This window comes from Pagrus major, chromosome 22 (assembly GCF_040436345.1).
Source record: "Pagrus major chromosome 22, Pma_NU_1.0".
NCBI lineage: Eukaryota > Metazoa > Chordata > Actinopteri > Spariformes > Sparidae > Pagrus > Pagrus major.
In genome coordinates this window covers 20,451,139-20,472,459 of record NC_133236.1, presented here as the reverse complement: position 1 = coordinate 20,472,459, position 21,321 = coordinate 20,451,139, and the positions used below count along the sequence as shown (strand labels likewise).

At 42.8% G+C, this 21,321-nt stretch overlaps 2 protein-coding genes across 2 annotated transcripts in view; one reads left to right on the top strand and one right to left on the bottom strand.

The window, feature by feature from the left end:
- The first annotated feature begins 456 nt into the window (after positions 1–456).
- Positions 457–10,078, top strand: LOC141018219 (N-lysine methyltransferase SMYD2-B-like). The gene is made up of 12 exons (XM_073493141.1): positions 457–654; positions 2,497–2,560; positions 3,970–4,080; positions 4,169–4,229; positions 5,892–6,016; positions 6,191–6,258; positions 7,092–7,194; positions 8,268–8,378; positions 8,532–8,652; positions 8,833–9,007; positions 9,152–9,260; positions 9,680–10,078. Exons 1-12 carry the CDS (start codon positions 485–487, stop codon positions 9,764–9,766), a joined length of 1,305 nt encoding a protein of 434 aa, XP_073349242.1. The 5' UTR covers positions 457–484; the 3' UTR covers positions 9,767–10,078.
- Positions 10,079–10,428: 350 nt separating this feature from the next.
- LOC141018544 (tyrosine-protein phosphatase non-receptor type 14-like) overlaps positions 10,429–21,321 on the bottom strand; it is a 40,962-nt gene continuing 30,069 nt past the window's right edge. The window contains exons 14-20 of the mRNA XM_073493549.1: positions 19,942–21,267; positions 17,928–18,068; positions 16,646–16,864; positions 13,944–14,072; positions 13,501–13,735; positions 12,793–12,956; positions 10,429–12,409 (exon numbers count right to left, since the gene is read on the bottom strand). Of these exons, the coding sequence (XP_073349650.1) occupies positions 12,281–12,409; positions 12,793–12,956; positions 13,501–13,735; positions 13,944–14,072; positions 16,646–16,864; positions 17,928–18,068; positions 19,942–21,267 (2,343 nt within the window). The 3' untranslated portion in view covers positions 10,429–12,280. The remainder of the gene's footprint in view (positions 12,410–12,792; positions 12,957–13,500; positions 13,736–13,943; positions 14,073–16,645; positions 16,865–17,927; positions 18,069–19,941; positions 21,268–21,321) is intronic.

Below are 21,321 nucleotides of genomic sequence, written 5' to 3'. Positions count from 1 at the left end.
TATAAGATATAAAGTTTTTCAACATTTATCTTATAATTATGACTTTTTAACTCATAATTATGACTTTTTATCCCAAAATTTCGACCCTTTATGTCATAATTATGACTTACTGTGAGAATATTTTAACAAGTCAAAGTTTCTTTAAGGGGCGCAAATGGGCTTCCGTACATAAGGGCGTAAAATTTAGAGAGAAAAGTTGTAATAAAAATGAAAAAAACTGTATTAGTAAAGTGTATTAATGAAGTGCTGGAACAACAGTAGAGAGTTTGTCTTACTTTCTGTAAAACAGCAACATGGGCTCTGGGTGTCAGTGCGGACTGTCACTGGGAGGGTGACGCCCCAACATTTGGATCCGGGGTGCCACATCCCACTTTCTCCCCCCCGCAGACAGCGCTGTGGAGGCAGATCTGGCCATGAGGCTACATCCCCTCTGCTCTCCCGGGTCCCTGCGCGTAAAAGAGTAACTTTTGGAGTAAGAGGCACGATGACGGGCAGCATCGAGGGACTCGAGAGGTTTGAAAGTCCGGGGAGAGGGCGAGGTCTCCGCGTTACCAGAGCCTTTAAAGTTGGAGAGCTGCTGTTTTCCTGCCAGGCGTACTCTTACGTGCTGTCAGTGAAGGAGAGAGGCTTCTACTGTGAGTGCTGCTTCACCAGGTAAATGACTGGTTATCTCTGCGTGACACAGTCTCATCTAAGCATGGGCGATTTTATCAGACAGGCTACTGCACAGTGATACCTGCATCATGTGGCTGATTATCCTCATTTCATTTGATTAATCTCTAATCAGATCTGATTAAGTTAAAGATGCTCATCCCTTTAACTGCTCATTAGTTAGTAGTGTAATGGCAGCCAGCCTCTCCTTAAAAGTCTATTTTGGTTATGTGGCTCATCTTTCTGAATGGAGGTTCATCCTGTTCCTCATGACCCCCCTGGCCTTTCTACAAGTGCTCAATGTGTGAAATGGATCCTGTTACCTCAATGGCATCATGATTACATTACGCAGCACCTCTCAGCTCTATTGTGGCCGACGAAGGGCTTTTAATTGGAAATAACATATCTGATAATCGACTGTGCAGACACACGCCACCGTGTCATCTTTAAATCATTTCGTAATAAATACAAGTGCACACATTCTCCTGAGGCAGTCATTCAGCTCTTCACTGTCATCAATATAAAGGTCTTTGTGCAGGAGTCTGGATGTTCAGAGGGATGCAACTGGTTGCACTGCGCAGTAGCGATTAGTCGATTGGTTGCCATACAATTTTGATAATCGATTAATTGTCTGAGTCATATTTTAAGAACAGATGGTCAAAAGATTTCTGATTTCAGCCCCTCAAAATGTCATTTCTTTTCTTGATTAGTCGTCTATCACAGAAAACTGAACATCTTTGGGTCAAAACGAGACATTTGAAGACATCATCTTAGGCTTTGGCTGACAAATAATTAAGCAAGAAAATGATGAATCGATAATGAAAGTAATTGTTCGTTGCACTCACCTTTCACTGTACTTAGTGAGTGAGAACACTGTCACTGCTGGAGCAGTTCATGCGTTTTTAATGCTTAACATGAAGAAATTAGCTATTGTCCATATTCGCTCTCAATGGCAGGAAATCAGCCTTTTGATCACTTTCTTGAAGGAACCCATGTCCGCAAAACATGGATGGAGGATGGGGTCTCGGCCCTGAATAGACCCCATTAACTTTTGGTGCAGATGGGCCTTGTCAAATGCATGTGCCATTCTACTTTGGCAAGGTACTATGAGGTTTGAAGCTGCCATGATTTGGCCTCTTTGATGCCTTCAATGATATAGAAGTACTTAGAGAGGAGTGCTGCTTGTGTGGAAGGGCTGTCGCTTGAATGATCTCCCTTTAAACCGATGTGAAAAGTTATAAGTCTAATTATGTGCACGATCATGTGACAAAAAGTTGATGGTCGACGGTGTATTCATCTCCATTCCAAAGTCTGGTTGTAACTTCCTGTTTAACCTGAAGCATTCAATCTAACCTACCTTCAAGGTAAGACACCACATGGTTCAACGGCTCGAGGATGTTTCGTACAGCTCGCTTTAATTGGTCACTGTAGAACAGAAAAATCAATCACCGTGATTTCTGAATGGACTTATGGACTGCTTTACTGTTTCAGTGTGGTAGAGAGACAGCTGCTCCTTCATAAGGTCAGCTCTATTAATACCACAGAATGTTTTAAAGCCCTTCATTGCTATCAGTTACGACAGGCCACCAGCAACTGCTGCTTCTTGTCTCAGAGAAATGCAGGATGTTTAAATATCCATACACACACGCCTACACACTCGAGCAACTTCCTACTCACACACAGACAGATACTCCACGAGACAAGCGACAAGATAACTCGCTATCTTCTGACGTGCGATGTCTGACGTTAGAGTGTCGTGTGTCTGGGAAAGTAAAGTACGTTAAGGATGTGTGAAGCTCTCTCAGTAACTAATAGACTCTGATTTTTTTTTTTTGTCATTTATAGGAAAGAAGGTTTGGCAAGATGTGGGAAGTGCAGGAAAGCCTGCTACTGCAATGTGAAATGCCAGGTAGGAAACAGTTGCTGGAGGGTCAGCATCACTCTGTAATGTGATGATTCCTGTGTAAGGAAGGGGGTGGGGTGAGATAATAGATGCTATACTGAAGCCCGGAGCTCCAACCTACTTTTCAACAGCTACTGTGTGTTGGGAACTTAAGCAGGATCACATGAGGAAGGATGATTTTTGCAGCTGGACATCCTAACAGGAGTGCGATATCTCAACAACTACTGGATGGATTGACATACAATGATCTAGATATTAATATTAAGGTTAATATTATGAACCACAGCTAAACCATTTAACGTTGAGCCAAGATGACTGAGATGGTTTAATATACTGTCACTGTAGAGAGGATGAACCTTTGTGTTTTCAGTGATAATATTTCCTATCATCTGATGCCATCCTCAAGCCAAACCTAACATTTTTGTTGCATCAGTGGCACCACTACTACAGTTGTTTTTTAAGGACTTCTTTCCCGTTTTTCCTCCATCTTGAGGAGGTATAATATTTAACATTTCTGCATTAAAATGTTTAAATACAACAAGAGCTTTCTTATATATGCTGTTGCGTTGTGCACTAAAATCAGCCAAATCATTTCCAACAAAGCTCAAACCCAGAGAAATCAGTCATTTTAGTGAAATTGACGGTGTGTTGCTTTTGGTCTCCTCCTCCTATTACTTGAAAGCAAAGGAAGGAACTCGGTAATTGTGACTAAACGTAACGTAAATGAAATTTTAAGACATTAACCTCGTCTTTGAACATTTCTGCCTGAGTCACGTCAGATAGATTTTTCATTCGCAACGATGGCTGTTTAACAATGAAGACAACAACTCCCATGATCCCACACTCCGTCGTGACATCATCAATCTACGTCTTTTGTGTTCATTGTTTTGATTGAGAGACCTCTTCACCAAAAATGACAGACTGTACGTTTAAGCTTTATGTAGTTTAAAGGTGCTATTTGTGAGAAAAGTTGATTTTTTGAGTCTCACTTCCAACTCGAGCATAAAGTAATAATAAATAATAAAAAATAAATGAATCAATGGGTGTTATTTTAACAAAAATTTGGGGATTTTGAGCAGTTAGTGTCATTAAGAATGTATAGTCTCACTGGATATGTCTCTTTAACATAGTATGGTGAAGTATGAGCATGATGAGATACATGAAGCGATTTGTGTGTGATTATAATGCAGTCAGTTTGCATATGGAGGGGTAAATGCGCGAGGGTAACATTACATTAACACAGTGTGGAGTCACATTCCACCATGCTGCTTAATGCAGCTGGTAGTGCAGCTCAGGGGCCATATTCACCAACTGTTTTGTGGTGGTGGGACCTAAACTGTAAATAGCTGAATCTACTTCAAACCCCGGGGTTAGTCTTTTCTGTGTTATTATAATATGTGTGTGTTTGTGTGTAGAAAGCAGACTGGGCCATGCACAAGCTGGAGTGCTCTGCAATGACTGCATTCGGAGAGAACTGGTGCCCGTCAGAGATGACCCGCCTGGTGGCCCGGATCCTCGCCAAGAAGGTTGGACGGTTGATAGAAGACACAGTGTTGTCTGGCTCATGCTGTGGTTCATTGAGGTCATTTTTGCTCATCACGCTTGTTTCCACAGAAAGCACAGAAAGAAAGATCTGCTTCTGAGAAGATCTTGCTCATAGGAGACATGCAATCACGTGAGTTATTGCTCTTTTAACACACACGCATAACAGTACACATGAATTAATTACCAGCTCTCTGGGGGACAAACCCTTATAAACCCACCTGAAAGGAGATGTACAGATTTAGTGTAAAGTTTCCAGAGTCTGTACTTCAGTCCCAAGTGTCCCGAGATATACCTCTTAAAAAAGCACAACCCATTCAGATTAGACTGAGGGAAACAACCATGAAGGCCCATCTATATATATCCTATAGATGTGGGTCAAATGGCCGTTCGACAACATAACAAGTGTAACATCTTGAACGAGAGGCAGGAGCACTTTAGGGTAACATGCGCGGAGATGACTGCGTGAATGTCAGCGTGGCTGCAATGATGTTGGATAGAGTTAAATGTACTGTAAAAACCCTTTTGTCGCTCCAAAGGGAGCTTCCTGATGTCTGGTAGACTTCCTCAAGAGGTGGAGAAGCAGCGCGTAGCACCAACAGGGAAGCAGAACATTGTACGCCTAAATGGGACCGACAGCAAGACGTGTTTTAGCCACATAAAAGACCCCAATTATCACTTTAATACTCACATCCATGGTAACCACCGATACATTTGGACAGAAGTCACCAGTTGCGGTGCAGCCTTGCCTTATAAAAGTCAGAACAACCTTTTAAATTAGGGCTTGACGATGAAGATTCAGAATCAGGGTTTCTTATTTCTCACCTTAAATTTGTTCAGCAACAGATTTGGGTGGACTGCTGAGGTGAAAGTTTACAACTACTTCACAGAGCCTTACAAACTGTTGGCTCACAGAACGTATTATCAAACCATAGACTGTATATAAAGTCCATGTATTAAACCTGCACATATCAGATAAATGGCTGTGATTGGCCCAGGACGAGTGGAAATCTGTCTCCATGTGAGGGGGTCCAGACACCTCTTCAAGAGCAAATAAAACATGAGCTTGCAGATTTTTGCCTGGCTCCCAGTTTAGCAATATGGTACCCTGTAGCTAATAGTGTTAAGAAGAGTGTGGCGATGTTAGCTGCTAAAAGAAGCACATGGTTTTGTCATTGTGCCCATGTTTGTGTGTGACTTTGATCTTATGTGTCTGGAGGGACAAGTTCAGCTCTCCTTTGAAACGCTGAATCAGTGTGAGTGTCTGATGAGAAAATACTCGTCATACCACTTTCATGGGTCAGGGACAAGACCCACACACAGAGACACACACACACACACACTCACACACACACACACAAAGTGACGTGGTGACAATGTGTTCCTGCCTCGGCATAGTGAGAGTGACGGGGGAAGGAGAGCTGTTTATCCCCGTCTATTTACAGTTGTTAGAGGCCGGACCTGATGAACACTTTTCCAAACTTTTCCACTTTTTGGACATCTAGTCACATTGTACATACAAACACTGCAAAGAGATTGAGGGTGAGAAATGATAGGTAATACACATTAAGGATAAGATTTCCTACAAATGGACTGCACCCAAACTGGTGCTTCATTTTGGCAAAGAAGGTCTTTCCACTTTTGGATGGTATGTTCTACTGTGCCGCTGCCTAACTTCTTAATTACAGTCTGGCATAAGTTTTATATCAAAATAAATCATAGTCTAAAATAAATATAGCTAAAGAGATTGCACGCTGTCCTGGGTAAATACACTCTTCCCCTCTTCCTGTAACAGACGTGGAGGACGTAGATAATGACAAAAGGGAGATGCACGAGGGAGATGTTGCTGCGCTTCATCGTTTTTACTCCAAACATTTAGAACTGCCCGACCATAAAGACCTGCTCACGCTCTACTCCCAGGTACTACACACACGTACACATAGATGACTCTCTATGACGATGTATAAACTGTATTCTTGCAGTTTGCAAAAATGTACTTTTTTCCCATCAACCACTGCAGTACAAGAGGAAATAAGGAAAACTTGAAATAATGTGATTATTTTTTCCCCCTCCCCTCTGTCCTTTATTCACCAGGTTGCCTGTAATGGTTTCACTATAGAGGATGATGAACTGTCCCACATGGGTACCGCAGTCTACCCAGAGTAAGAAGGAAAGCTCACATGCATACATACGATCACATTGTCATTGCACTGTTTCAACAACACATGGAAAGATACAGTAAACTACACAGGACGTTTTCTCCTCCTTACACAGCTTCTTCTGTGGTTCTCAGTTTGGATGTTCCTAACACCTAATCACACCCGACAAGAAGTTTAAACTTGTCTAAATGTAAGAAAACACTCAGAAAACAGTCAAAATTGAGCATAATTGAATCTTTAAAGTTAAACATTGTCTATAAAAATACTTTGTATATAATACATATACATAACGCAACCCCCCTTGTTATAATACACAATAAAGGAAAGACAAAAACCCAAAAAGCATAATATGACCTCTTTAACTGATGCTGAATGCAACATTTGGCAGTATTTGATTTTTGTTTAAAAGGTCAGTATTCAGAGCGACATGTAACAGATATCCAAAGAGACCAGATGGTCACTCCCTATCAAGACTACTTTTTCTCTCCAGTTGGTCATTGGGTTGTAAAATCCTCTCCCTGCTGTGGCTGTTAGGTTTTTAAACTGACTGTGCGAAGGTGAATTTGCACTCTCAGCTCATTTTTAAGCTATTTCCAGCCTGCCACCCAGGTAATTGCAAGTTAGCTAACATATTTCAGCACGTACAGAGAGGTCTTGGGCGTCCTCAAGACCTCTCTGTATGTTCAGTTGTAGCATAGCCACTCAAAATAAAGTGGTTATGTCACTCTGAGCTCTGAGCAATAATAAAAAGGCACTTTTGCTCCCACTTTATTGTGAGAAAGTAGAGAACTTGATTCATATTCTTGACCCTTTCTTTTCTGTCTGTCTCTCCACAGTGTGGCACTAATAAACCACAGCTGTCTCCCCAGCGTCATAGTCACCTATGACGGGACGTCGGCTGATGTTCGGGCGGTGCGGGACATGAAGCCTGGAGATGAAGTGAGGAAAGGGGACAGCTGCTGTTAGAGGGGGTTGGGTCTTGTTCAGTTCTGTTTTTTTTCCAAGTGTGCGTGTGTGTGTGTGGAAAAAGCAGCCGTGCTTATTCCAAGAGGGCAGAGAGTGTGAAACATTTGTCTGTCTGTGAGCTCGATTTGGTGGATCAGCACGCAGCGAAACCAAAGGACGAATTTGTAAACTGTAAATTAAATGATACGCTACTTCCTTATCATCTTCCCTTAATATTCATAGGAATCAATCAACTCAAAATGATCTTTAAGCCAAGGTTTGTTTTCTATGATTTCTTTAAAGGAGCATTTTGTGAATGTGCTTATTCAGTTAGCTCATTTAGTCTGTACAAAATGTGAAAACATGTTGTAAGGGGGTTATTTGCTGGACTCTTTCTTGGCCTGGCACATTAACTGCCTGGAGTCATCACCACAAGGTCGCTTGGTAATCAAGGTGAATCGGTTACTCTCCATAGGGATCAGGTTGTTACTTATAGACAGAGCCAGGTTAGTTTTATCCCTGTTTCCAGTTTTCTAGGCTGCTGACAGTTGCTTTGTATTTAATCTACATACAAAAGGGTATTATCAGTCTTCTAATGCAACTCTCAGTGAACAACCAGATATCCCAAAACGTCAAACTATTCCTTTTGAAAGCTTTAAACACACTTGACAGGTTCTGGTCTCACTCTCGACACAGGTGGTTTTAAAATTAAAACATGGATGAGACAGTAGCTTAAAAATAGACGAGCCTTAGAAATCTTTGACATCAGGATTGTGAGATTAAAAGGCAGAAGTCTGAAGGCTTTTGCAAGAGCAGAGCGTAGCATCCCTGCTGATGTACAATCCCGGCTCAATGACAGTACTTATCAGTGTGTCACAACAGCACTGTGAAGAAGAGTGCGTGAGGTCTGAAGGGGGGATGCAGCAGCTGAATGAAGAGGCTAGTGGGGGTGTTTTTAGGAGCTTAGAAGCTTTCTGGCTGCAAATTGAGATACTGAAGCAAGATGAAGGATGGGGAGTGTGCATTATTTAGGATTCTTGTGCGTTGTGTGTTTTTCCCACCTCTAGGTGCTCATCAGCTACATAGACCTCCTCTACCCAACAGACGACCGCAACAACAGGCTGAGAGAGTCCTATTACTTCACCTGTGACTGCAAGGAATGTAAAAGCAAGTCCAAGGTAAGACGCCAGGAGAGGTGCTGAGTGAAAAAATGTAATGACATGCATTATTCTGCTTGACAAACACAAGTGGGACCATTTTTGTCAGTCATTTCTACACTGTAAAAATTTAGAAACTGCTCCTAATGCTCGGTGACCTGTCTTCATATCCAGGACAAGGTAAAGTTGAAAGTACGTAAGAGGAGTGAACCCATCGAGCCTGAGGTCATCAACAACATGGTGCGCTACGCCAGGAAAGCCATCAGCGAGTTCCGGGCCTTCAAACACACAAAAAATATCCTTTAATGTCACCTAATAACTCTCTCTTCAATCCAGTAGAGTTGTGATTTGTGATCCTGAGAGAGCAAAACTCGCGTAAAGTAGCTTCCCAGACTCACAAACATCTGAATATATGATCAGAGGTCACTTTGACATGTCAGTCACGGGTGTTGATGCAGCCTTGACTCTGCGGCACCCCCTAGTGAGTTACTGGAGATGTGTGAGCAGAGCCTGGAGGAGATGGGAGCCGTCTTTGATGATTCCAATGTCTACATGCTCCACATGATGTACCAGGCCATGGGGGTTTGTCTCTACATGGAAGACCCAGAGGGAGCTATCAGATACGGCGAGAAGATCGTCTTACGTTACAGGTGCTAAGAAACAGTGAACAGTGAAGGAAGATTATAGGATTTTAAAGGAGAAAAAGAGTCTTCTTGTGATTTTGATTTCAATCTGCTTATTGCAATGATTTACCCGTTTAGGTGTAATCACTGTGTGATCTCTTCCCAATGTAGTAAGCTGTATCCAGCCCACTCTTTGAATGTGTCCTCCATGTACCTGAAGCTGGGCAGATTGTACATGGGGCTGGAGAGGAACTCGGTGGGCATCAGCGCTCTCAAGAAGGTAACCTGACCCCAGCTGAGCTTTTACACCAGACTATCATACTCAAATATGGCAGCTACAAAGCACCAAGTTTTAACCAAGTGAGCATAAAATAGTGATCTGCTGATAAACTCATGAACAAAACTCATTCAGCCTGGGTATCATTTGAAATTTCAACACCAGTTTTTAAGCAATATTTCACTTGTTTTTCGACAAAGCCCATTTTTTTTTATTTAACAAAAGAAGCCTCCTTCTCAAATGTTAAATGTTAGCATCTGTGTTTAGACTATAAACTTTGCTTTCACTGTGAATTTTCAACTCATGTCAAACACAAAGCGATCCAGTTGTCTTTGCAGTAGTGAGGTGTTATATAACCAGACCTCGTAATCATGTGCATACTTTCCTGTTTTAAAATTAGATTTGTTTGTGTGTCTTCACAGGCGATCGCCATAATGGAGGTGACTCATGGGAGGAATCATTTCTATTTGAAAGAGTTGCGGAAAGAGGCCAAAATGACGAATAATTAAAGAAAGGATGTGATGTAGCTGATGTCGAAGGACTGCATACACTCCTCTGATGAGGAGCTTTACAGAACTGAAAGCACTTTCTACTGTTTTTGGAACGGAAGCAAAGATAGAGAGCATTTGTGTTTTTCTGATGAATACATTTCTTGGAGATTTAACTTTTTACATCAGTGTTATCGATGCAACAACTTATTAGTTTGCTGAATGTAGGACACTTTTGTACCAGAGATGCATTTAATGTTGAGTTCTATGTAAATCTGACATTGTGGACGCTGCTTTTTACTCATGTTGACCATAAATTGTTTAAGAATCCTTCTCCACATTGTGTTTGTTTTGGCTTGTGATTGACACGTCAGCTGGACCCTGTCATCCATCAGAGTCCAGTTGTTTACAATGTGTGCAGGAGGTCAACCCAACAAAATCCCTGTCAGCCAATCAGGACAGCTGCCTCACCACAAGGGGCCTATTAAAGCTGCAGAATGTGCCTGAGTCACAACAGAGGGCTGGGAAAGAGCAGTGTGTTTGCATTAACACCTCGCGCGAGTGTTCTGCGCTAATTGACGTCTCCATTACCGTGAGGGAAACACTCTCCACAATCACAACAACACCAGCTAAAAGAAAATTATCATAAAAAAATCTCAATAAATGAATTTGTGGCAACAGTCTTAAAGAAAATAAGGCTTTATTGCATAATAAGCAAGTACGACAGCTTCATACATGTCTGGGGAAAGAAAAACAAAAGACTTGATGCACTGAAAACGCATATACAAAACATATGTACACATACTTTGAAAGGTATTTGGGAGTTTTGCCAAAAAAATGAAGGGGAAAAATTAAATATTAACAAAGAGTGGAATGCCGTGTGAGAAAAAAATACTGTCACAAAGAGAACAGAAGTGCAACAAAACACTTAAATGTCAAGAGAGCATAAAGCTTATACTTACTTGAGAATATATATACATTAAAAATATAAAAACGCATGCATAGTTTATTATGTTGCGGTATTTTAAGGGTACCAAGTCAAAAAAAGGGAAAAAAAAAAAAAATGAAAGAAAACTATATAAAACATTTGTAGAAATCTTTTCTCACATGCCCGTTATGTACAGAGTTACTTTGGACATGGCTGACTTTGCATTACGATCCAGAAAAAAAAAAAAAAAGTATATTAACATAACATGTAAAGGGAAATTCTTCAGAGTGTATTTTGATAAACAGGAGCCAGAAACATGGCAACATTGAAATTTATCAGGTTCAGATCAGACTTTGAAAAATGGCTGCCTTTATTTTCATTATTTTTTGGGGCAATGTCACTTTTATACTATCATCCTTCAAAAATAAACCAAGAGATCAGCATTATGCCACTGCAAAATCCTTATCAAAGGGTTAGGGAAACGATTTTGAAGTGTTGTTCTCATTATAAAACATTAAATACTGATTTAAAGATTTAATCCTTGAAAGGGAAAAAAACAAGGCAGCCAGGAGGCATCTCCTTGTCTCATGTTTCAATAAGGCACAATGATACAGTATGTACAGTATTTGCTGTATAAGGACACAAGTCTCAAACAGTGAAATTATATTCATAAATTATCTCAAATTCACTGGACAAACTCATTTTAGACTTTTGAAATGCTTTTAGGTAAGAAATGTGATAAGTCACGTGATCACAAGATGTTGTGATTCAAAATACTGTGAAAATGTACTTTGTGCGTCTTTAAGAGGAGGAGGGATCTTAATAGAAATATATCAAATGAGGCAACTCCATAAGAAAATGTGAGCAGACCTTTTGACATTGACAAGGAAGGCTTTCAGGAAAATGTGGTCATAATTAAGACGAGTGATGGAAAAAAAGATCCTCAATGCTCCTCCGTTCAATAGCAAAGGTGACCACAATCTTGATAGAAATAAATAAAAACATTTGTTACAATGTCGAAGTAAATATCTGCTGTATTAATCAATACTCTGTTAAAATAAAGGAACATTTTAGAACAGTGATTCAGAGAATACTTTTGTTTGGCAAACTCTTTCAGAGTAGAGAAAAATAGTCATAATACTGCTGCCACCTACTGTTCATGCAGCAAAGTGCCATTTCTAATAACGGCTAAATAATGAATGAGAAATGTAGCAGGCAGACTTGAATTCTCAGAACACACACGGGGACAGACGTACACATTCACACCTCACACATGCAGTCTCGACACAGAAGGACCAGGTCCAAGAATAAAACCCATGGGGGGGGGGAGAAGAACATCTGAATACACTGATTAGGAGAAATGGTCAATTTCTATACAGGCCTACTCGAATCCTTTCCTCCCATGAGGTGAGTTAGTATGGAAACACACTAAGATTTCCATAAACTGCCACATAGAAAACTCAACATGAATCTCTGTATCTGTTCCAACCAGCTATAAGTTGTACTGTATTTCTTTTTTACAGTCCTCGTGCTAATTTGAAGTACCGTTGTCGTTATCTGGTGCCGTTCTGCCACGTCATGTAAGGTCAAAGGTCGGGACGCCAGGCTCAAATGAGGCGGGAGTTCTTGAGGAACTGGATGAGGACCTGGTAGACAAACTTGTACTGGGAGATGGTCTGCACCATCAGCATCCTCTGCTGCCTCAGCCCTGACAACATGGTGGGAACCTCCACCGGCTGGGAAAAAAAAAAGAGAAGAGGAAAAAAACAAATTCATTAAAGTTAAATTACACTGCCTCCTCTCCTGAAACATGCATTTGTGTTTTCTCCCTAGGATGTTGAATCAAGATGTCCCATTATGGTCCAAAAAAAGTTCCAAAATTAAAGTTTTACCGACGTCTAGGACGTCACGGTCACGGACACGACATCACTGCCTGGACAATGTTGGCTCGGTACCTTGATTTGATGGTCTTAATACTTGAGTAGTAATGTGTATATAATGTTTTAAAAATGTTTCTTTCAACAACTAAATATATTATGTCAGTGATGGCAAAAAAAATTACCCAAACTTAATTACAGTCCAATCAGATGCCCTGACTGTAAGCCCGCTCTCCACCCACCTCATTGTGCTCCAGGCAGCTGATCATGAGCTCAGTGAGGATGACCACACCGGTGCGACCCACCCCGGCGCTACAGTGCACCACCACAGGTGGATTGAGGCTCTTTGAGGTGTCCAGCATGGAGTTAGTGTGTCTCCTCACGGACTGGATCTCCTCTAGGTAGGCTGCAGGACAGGAGGAAGGAGACACAGGTAAGAGGTTGGCAGGTTGGCCTTCTTTAAAGAAATCACGATTACACTTATTTGCTTTCCCCTCAACAGCTGGATAAGAATATGTGAAGCTAGAACCAGGAGGCAGTTAGCTTAGCTTAAATTAGTTCAAAGAGTGGATGCAGGTGAAACAGTTAAAACGACAACCTATCGTTTTTATAATTCAGTTTTGTATCGACTAAATAACAGAGCAAAATGTGAGCTAATTACTTTTACAGATGCTGGTAGGTGTTTCTTTTAACATTGGAGATCAAGCTATCTTTTTCTCCCTGCTTTAAGCTGCTCCCAGTCATTATAAAAAGGTTGAGCTATCTACCTACTGGCTCCAGCCTCATACTTACCACGCAAGCATGATATTCATGTCAAACGCTCTTCAAGACAGTATATAAGCAAATTCAACAAATTGTCAAACTATTCCTTTAATTAGATCATCGCTTCCTGTTATGTCTTAAAATCCACACAAAAAAAATCACAATAACGACGACACAATCCCACTCACAGAGGAATCCCTGGACATATTCGGGGCAGCCCTGCTCAGGCCAGTCGGTGTACTGCAGGTGCCAGACTGTCCTCTCCTGGCCAGACAGCAGGTGCTTGACCTTTAACCCTGTGGTGGCGTAGCAGCCCGAGTCAGTGCGGAATTTGGTGGTCACCTTGAACTTGCCATGAGTGGCTGAGTTGTGTTTGGAGCCCAGTTTGGGCCAGTAGCGGTGACTCTTGGACCTGCCGCCCTCCTGATTGGAAGACGAGGATGGGTTGGTGATTGGAGGAAAGGAAAGAAGAGAAGAAGAGAATAAGGGAAAATAGACACACACCATTAACACAAAGACGCGGCGACACACACACGCTCCTGTTTCTCGCACACAGACAGGCGCCAGCTGTCGGCCGCTGAAAAATATCCACATCTGCTTGCGCCATGTGTGCATATGTGTGTGTATGTACCTCCTCGGCAGTAACCATGGCGATGACGTTGACCCCCTGCTCCCACACCATCTGCCAGAAGTCGGCACAGGTGTTGGCTAGCGGGCCCTGGGTGGCAATGTAGTGCCACTCCTCCCCTCTGATCATCACCTGGGAGAACACACACACAAACACACACACACAAAAGAATCTATTAGTGCACGTGGAGACGACAGCTAACAACAATCAGCCTACACACAGGCAAACAAACAAATATGCTTACTAAAGACCACACTGAACCCCCAGGCAGTTGCTGGGTGTTTTTGGCTCCTGTGTACCTGTTTTTCACTGCAATATATAAGACCTGTACCTCGATGGAAACAGCACAATCATGACAATCACTGACACTTGCTTAAGATAACGCAGTTATAATAAAAATATAAATATAAAAGGGAGCGGCGTTGTTTCTTTGATTATTTATAAAAAAATGTAAAAAAAGAAATGGAATAAATATATACAACATTTTTACAAGTGGCTACAAGTTATTACAAATATAGGGGGGGGGAGGGGGGGGGGAATAAATAAAAAACATTTACAAACTCTGCACTTCTCTCCTCTCTGCTATGTGTAAACAGCCTGCGGTTTCGTTGCTGAATCTTTGCCGCATGACTGTTGGTCTCACTATAGTCATTCACTGCTTTCCAGTTCATTTATTCAATTTAAAGTTTATTACAGAATGTGGTGAGAGCTAAGGGTTTTGGCAGAATTTTCAAAGAGATATTTCAAATGAGTAATAAAGTCATTTTGATGAAATATCACAATGTTAAGCTTAGACCTAGTTATTTTTCCTGACTGAAACACGTGTTGCAGATGATTCGTTCAAGGATCATCAGAAATGTGAACATCCAATGGTAATTTCTGTTTTTACAGTTTCTTGGGCCATTTTTAAAAAAAATAAAACATGCCTGTCAAACCTGCAGGAGAAGTTTTGGGGTTTCGGGGGTTCTGAGAATTAATTCGTCCTTCTTAAAGTCCAAAATGTGAGCAGCTAATTTAAACACATTGACAGTAATCTCATCCACCACTGGAGGGCAGTATAAATATCCTTTTTCATCCACAGTTTGTGTCTTTTCCCCTCATTTATAAAACTAACAACCCCTTCTCTTCAGCTTTCTTCAGCTTCCCCTCATTAATAATCATAAGGCATCACACAGCACTGAAAAACTTCCCATCGTCAACACACTCCAGCCGCACAGACTTGAGAGTGCCATTACATAATGAGCATGTCCCAGCTAATACCTCAGGCCACCTCGTGACTGTAAACACTGTATTAAGAGATGGATGGGGAATAAACAAGGCCTTTTGTTCTGCGGCAGTTACCTTAAATGACGGGGGGGAAGTAAGAGGGTTACACCGTGATAGGCAGCGACTCAGTGCTGCTTTGGTGATCGCACTCGGGTATGCACACAAAATGCAAACTCATGCATACACACAAGCTTGTGCTCGCGCGCTGTTTGCAACTACGCATGAATAGAGGGGCTAGTGAGAGCAGCTCAGGTTGACTTAAGAGGGTTTGGAGTTTGGACCACATTCTTTGGGAATTCCACCAGCTCTGTGAGCTTAAAGGCCCAAACGGCCTTCAACAGCTGCCTTTCATCCTTTCCTCCGAGACGTTCGCTGCTCAGGAATGACCACAACAAAGACGACAGAGAGCTGAATGTATCCAGTTTATGCTCTTTGTTTTAATTTATGTTGTATGATGTGGGTGTTGGAAAGCACTTTGAGACTGGAACTGTGATGAAGAGCCGCACACATAAACTTGAATCTTATGAAACACTTTGTGAAATGTTCTATTGCTAAATTTGACTGTTTTAGCAGTCACTATAATTGTCTTCCCCTATATTAGTTCACACTGAAAGCTGGCAGATGATACAGTGTGGTTTAAAATCAAGGTTGTCATCAACATTCAATCTTATATGATGTTGCCATTCATAGGTGTTTTCATCCATCTGTTTCATGAGAGTTTTAAATTTGCACATAAAAACCTACATTCCTACATTTGGATGACATCCTGGTTGATTCATAATGAACACCATCGCTGTCCAATGAAACGATGTATCTCCAATTTTGGTACACTGAACTCTTCTTTATAAATTTAGCTACTTAAGCTAAATTAACCATTTAAAAAGGATTTCCTGAAATTAATGTTCGTGAAGAAGAACAAAAAAAAAAGAACAAAAAGGACGATATTAACTTATTTATGTGGCGAGACCTTCCACCTTTCATGAGTACACACAGTGGAAGCATCAGATTAGGGCTCCCATTTTTTTTTGGCCCGCCAGATGTTTCCAGCTGTCGCTTTTTGTAAGGTTAAAATCTCTTTAATATATAGGATTTTTACATTATTAATTATTTCTCAGAAACTGAGCACTGTGAGCAGAGTGGCACTTTGTGCAGAAGTCAGTCACTAAGGGAACTTGAGATCTTAGTAATATGGAAGCCCTGAGAGGCTTAGATTCTCCCGGCAAAATATTTTTTCACCTGTTTTTTAATCATAAAATCATAAAATCATAAAACTTGCCTCTCAGGGCTTCCATATAATGCTTGCTCCTGGCATGTGATCCACCATTAAGTTTCAGTTTTGACGCGCCAAGAGAAAGCGTTAGAGCACTTCTGCGTCAGATAAGTTACATAAAAGTCTCTAATTCACTTTTACACTTTTACCCTTGACCCCTCGAGCGCACCTTGATATGCGAGGCATTGATGTAGCCCGTGTTGTTCTCCTTGTTCGGTACGAGCTCGACCCGATTCTCTTCATACGGAACCACGTCACGGAAGCGGTTGCGCTCTGTGTTTTCGGGCAGAGTCGCTGTGGTGAGAACGCAGTCGGCCCTCTTCTTGGGAACCTGCTCGTACTCAGTGAAGACCCGCTCCTCTTCCAGCTTCAACTCCAAGGTCTTACACTGGAAAGAAAGAGAGAGAAAGAGAGAAAGAAAGAGAAAGCGAGGAGGGGGTGTTAGTCATTGAATTCCAGGGAACACATCATTCAGAGGTTTCTCTTTCAGTCCCCAAGAGGCTTTTATTCATTTACATTCCACCATACCTAAGAGACTATTCAAACCAGGGGGATCTCATTATAATATACGTCCACATCGCTAAACTCTCGTCATCACTCACAGCTCAACACTGACTTCTATATCAAAGAACTCAAAGTATGCATAATGCATCAACACAGCTGTAAGAGAGCAGAATTTGCAGTGATCCTGGTGGGGGGTTCGTGTTTACTAGGCCAGTCATGTTTGAGAGGGCAGCATCTCTCTCTCTCTCTCTCTCTTTCTATCACTCTTTCTGTGCGGCTCGCTCACTCGCTCTCTCTCGGGTCACATTCTTAACATACCGACGGGCCTAGAGGCGATAAGCACCACCATGCCACGCGTTCCACAGCCCACTTAGGGCTTGCCCCCGTTAGCTTAGCAACAGTCGGGACAAAGGCTGGGTTTCACACCTCCACACTCGAAAAGGGAGCAGACAGACAGTATTTGTGAAATGAAATCGTCTGTAAATGTCTTTTAGATTTGCAGCCAAGCTTCTTTTATCACTGCCGCTGGGCGTTTATCCTCCAATCATACAAGGAAACTGTGTGAATTGAATGAAAAAACTGTAAATCCAGAATAGCAACAGATGCATAATTGGGTTGTGTTCATATTTCCAGTCTAAAATTGTTTGTTTATGTACTTTTTGAACAATCGTGAGTCAAAAAGATCTTAAAAGCTTATTTTATCACTATGACACCATAAAATCACAGAATTTACAACTAATAACCTATAATCTTTAAATATAATGCATCCGAGAAGATTTGGGTAATGAGCAGCAATGAAAAAATGGAAATTATTTCCACAACAACACCTTCATTTTTAAAAGTTATCACTTATCAATCAATAGCACATAATGTCTCACAACAAAAACATTTTCTAGATCTTTCAAAAATACTTCCTGATACACATTTAAAGCCATGCAAAATCTTACCCGTTCGTCTGTGGCAGACTTGGCGCCTTCCTCCGCGGGACTCTCCGGGACAGGCATTCGGGCCACGTAGAGGCCGTTGAGGGCGGCCATCATCAGCGGCCTCTTCATGGAGTCCACGGACATCTTCTGTCTCTCCAGCGTCTTCAAGAGAGAGGAAAATCCCGGTGTCATGCTCACAGGTACCGGCAGCATTGCAAGACTGACTGACCTGCGCTGGCCTCAAATCAGTGAGCGTGCACATGTGTAGAAGTAGGTGGGGAGTATTTGCGCGTGCATGTGTGCGTCCGGTTTGTAGGGCAAACCGGGCCGTACCAGTCGCCTTGTATCCGGTCCAAAGGTGTGAACTAACAAGCCCCGTACACAAAGCCTATTAAAGAGCAGACTGCAGCTTCTTATCCATCTCACTTCGGCCTCAACTTAATTCTGATGCTTGTTTTGTCCTTCCTCTCATATTTATCATTCTTTTAGTCCTTTGTTTATTCCCACCTACCTCCTTGGCCTCCTTTTCCTTACAGAACACACGCTCCCTCTGTCACCCTGTCTTTTTTTCTCTCTCTAACACGGCAGCCAAACTCTGACCCACATTGCGCGGTCCCTCCTTCCTCCGCGGATTACCTCTCCTAATCTCTGATGCTATTAAACCTCCAGGACAGCTCCACCCTTCACCTCTCCACCTCCTTCATCCCCTGTCGGACAGTCAAAACAACAGCTTGGGGGTCACTAGGGGTACCTTATAGGTATGAGATAAACAGGCTGGTATAAATGAGGGACAACAGCTTTTGGAGTTTTAGATGGAAGTAAAATATTTTGGCCACACCAGGTCACCCCTGAACAGAGAGGTTTATACCCACTAAGTGAGGCGATTATATGATTTAACTTATACCTGGACTCTGGTGCCGTGTCAAATGTTTGTGCCTTAACAGAGAGCCGAGCTAACACAGAAACACCCAACCCAAAGAATAATCTGAGGGATTTATAAGGGTTTTAGCTGCCTGGGGGGACTCAGAGCCTAGTGCTACCCTCTCAGGTGCTGAACCCCGGATTACTGCTAATCAGGAGCTATGAAACTAGCTAGCAAACAACAGACTGAAATATTTAAAACTGTACCAGTATGGTGGGGGTTTTTGTCAAGTACCAGATGATGCTTGGGCGTATACAATTTTTTTTACATAAAAATTCATAATATGACACGATCAAGCCTGTTATTGATGCTATGTTTGTGTATGTTACTCAATACAAATGACGTATAGTTATAGGGCTGCAGCTGACAGTTATTTTCATGTATTTTATCAAAAAACCTGTTCATTATTTTAGTCTAATTTAAAGCTACATTATGTAGAAATTTTGTCTGATTTAAATTACAATTGGGTCCTTTAGGATCCAGGTTTTAAAAAGCAGTCCTCTGGTCTAGCATCACACTTCTATAACACTGTTATGGGCATTATGGGCCGTTCAAAAACAAATGATCAACAACAGAACCAGAGATATCTCCTGTTTCATTCCCTTCATTCTTCTTCCTTTTCAAAACCTGGCGCCTACATTACCCACAATGCAATGTAGCCACTGAGTGACAACACTGGAGGCAATTTATCAGATTACAGGCAGCTTCCTCTGGAGCCACACAAGGCTTTCTACTCCTTTTTAACAGATGCAGAAACAAAAACAAGCTAACCAATCGAGGCAGCAGTAGACCAACAACTCCTGTGTCCTGCAAGGTAAAATTATTGTTTTTGTCAAAGGAGTCTGGTTGCATTGGTGAGAGCTATATAGCCTTCGGAAGTGCTGTCGGTACTCCTGGTGATTCTCCAAACTGGGTGTGGGACAACTGGCATCTAGCGGAGGTAATACCCTGACTTTGGATAAGTACCTCATATAACCACAAATCAAAAAACCCAAACTATGCCTTTAATCTTCTATTGAAACATTTCAGGACTAATAAATCATGTGGATTATTAAAATATGTGTTGGCACTGGGATAAAATAAACGATGAATGAAGGAGAATGATTGTCTTACCCTTTGAGCGAACTCCCTCTCCACAATGCTGTCTTCTAGGGAGAACATCTCTGACACCGGCCTCTCTTTGACCGGCTCCTTCCTCACCCTCTCCTTCACGCTGGTCAAGTCCGGTTCTGAAATGGACGGACCCAAAACTGCTCCATTCACCCCACCCTGGTCCCCACGGGTCAGTGTCCCACCACCACCTGCTCCACCACCACTACCACCACCTCCAGGCCCACTTGGGCCCTGCCCAGCTTTGAGCCCTCGGCCCTGGGCTTGATTTGGGTCCATTGGTCCCTGGTTGCTCTGGGGTCCTTGATTATGGTTGTGGTGGTGGGTGTGGTTGTGATTGTGGGTGTGGGTACGGATTTGAGCATTGCTAGGGTGTCGAGGAGGACCAGGGTACTCTGGAGGGGGTTTGTTGGGCAGCTTGGCCAGAGCAGCCTGGAGCTGAACGCTGATATCCTCATTGAGTCCTGGAATTTGAACATCCAGCTCAGGCCTCTCCTCTTCCTCCTCCTCCTCTTCCTCACTCTCACTACTGTGTATGAGCATGGTCGCATTGGAGAGAGTCTTTTGATGCTGGTACGCCACTGGCCCAGATGGCGCTACAGAAGCATCAGGGGCTTTTTGGGCAGGCATCTGCATGGGGAGCTCTTGCGACTGTTGAGGTGGAGGTGGAGGCTGTGGTTGTGGCTGCGGCTGAGGGGATTGGGGCTGGGGTGGAGGGATGGATTGAGGCTGAGGGGGCATTACATGTTCTCTGAGAGTGTTCCTCCGATGAAGGGGAGCATTCATGCCCTTCATCACCATGCCCTCCATCCCTCCTCCTCCACCTCCTCTCATGCTGCTGATCACCTCCATGCTGTGTCTCTTGCCCAAGGTGGAGCGGTGCTTAGCAGCTGCAGTCAACGGTTCACTAACCTCCTGCAGGGACTGGTGCACCACTGCCGAGCTGTCCGGCTGGAAGGTCTTGACCGACAGCTGCACCATGCGGGTAACCAGCTCCGGACTGCTGCCCGCAGTGCAGCGGTGACGGTGGCTGGCCAGATCCGGGGTGCTGGTGGCCGGGCGGAAGGAGCTAGAAGGGTATGGTGGAGGAGGGCGTGACATGTGGTTTCTCAGCATGTTAGCTGTAGCTGCATAGCTTCCCGCATTAGTCCCCTGTTGTTTGGTATTCGCCAGCTCGGGTGTGCTGACAGTGTGAGAGATGGAGCTTCCTGCACCTCCAACCCCGCCGCTGCCTCCACCTCCATTAACACAGGGTGAGTGACAGGGGCCCTGGCTGCTGGCTGGTCCTCCCTGATGAGGGCCATGGGACACAGGCTTACTGTAGCTGATCTGCAAGGTGAACATTCACAGAAAAACAGTGTGAGATGTAGAAAAGACCAGAAA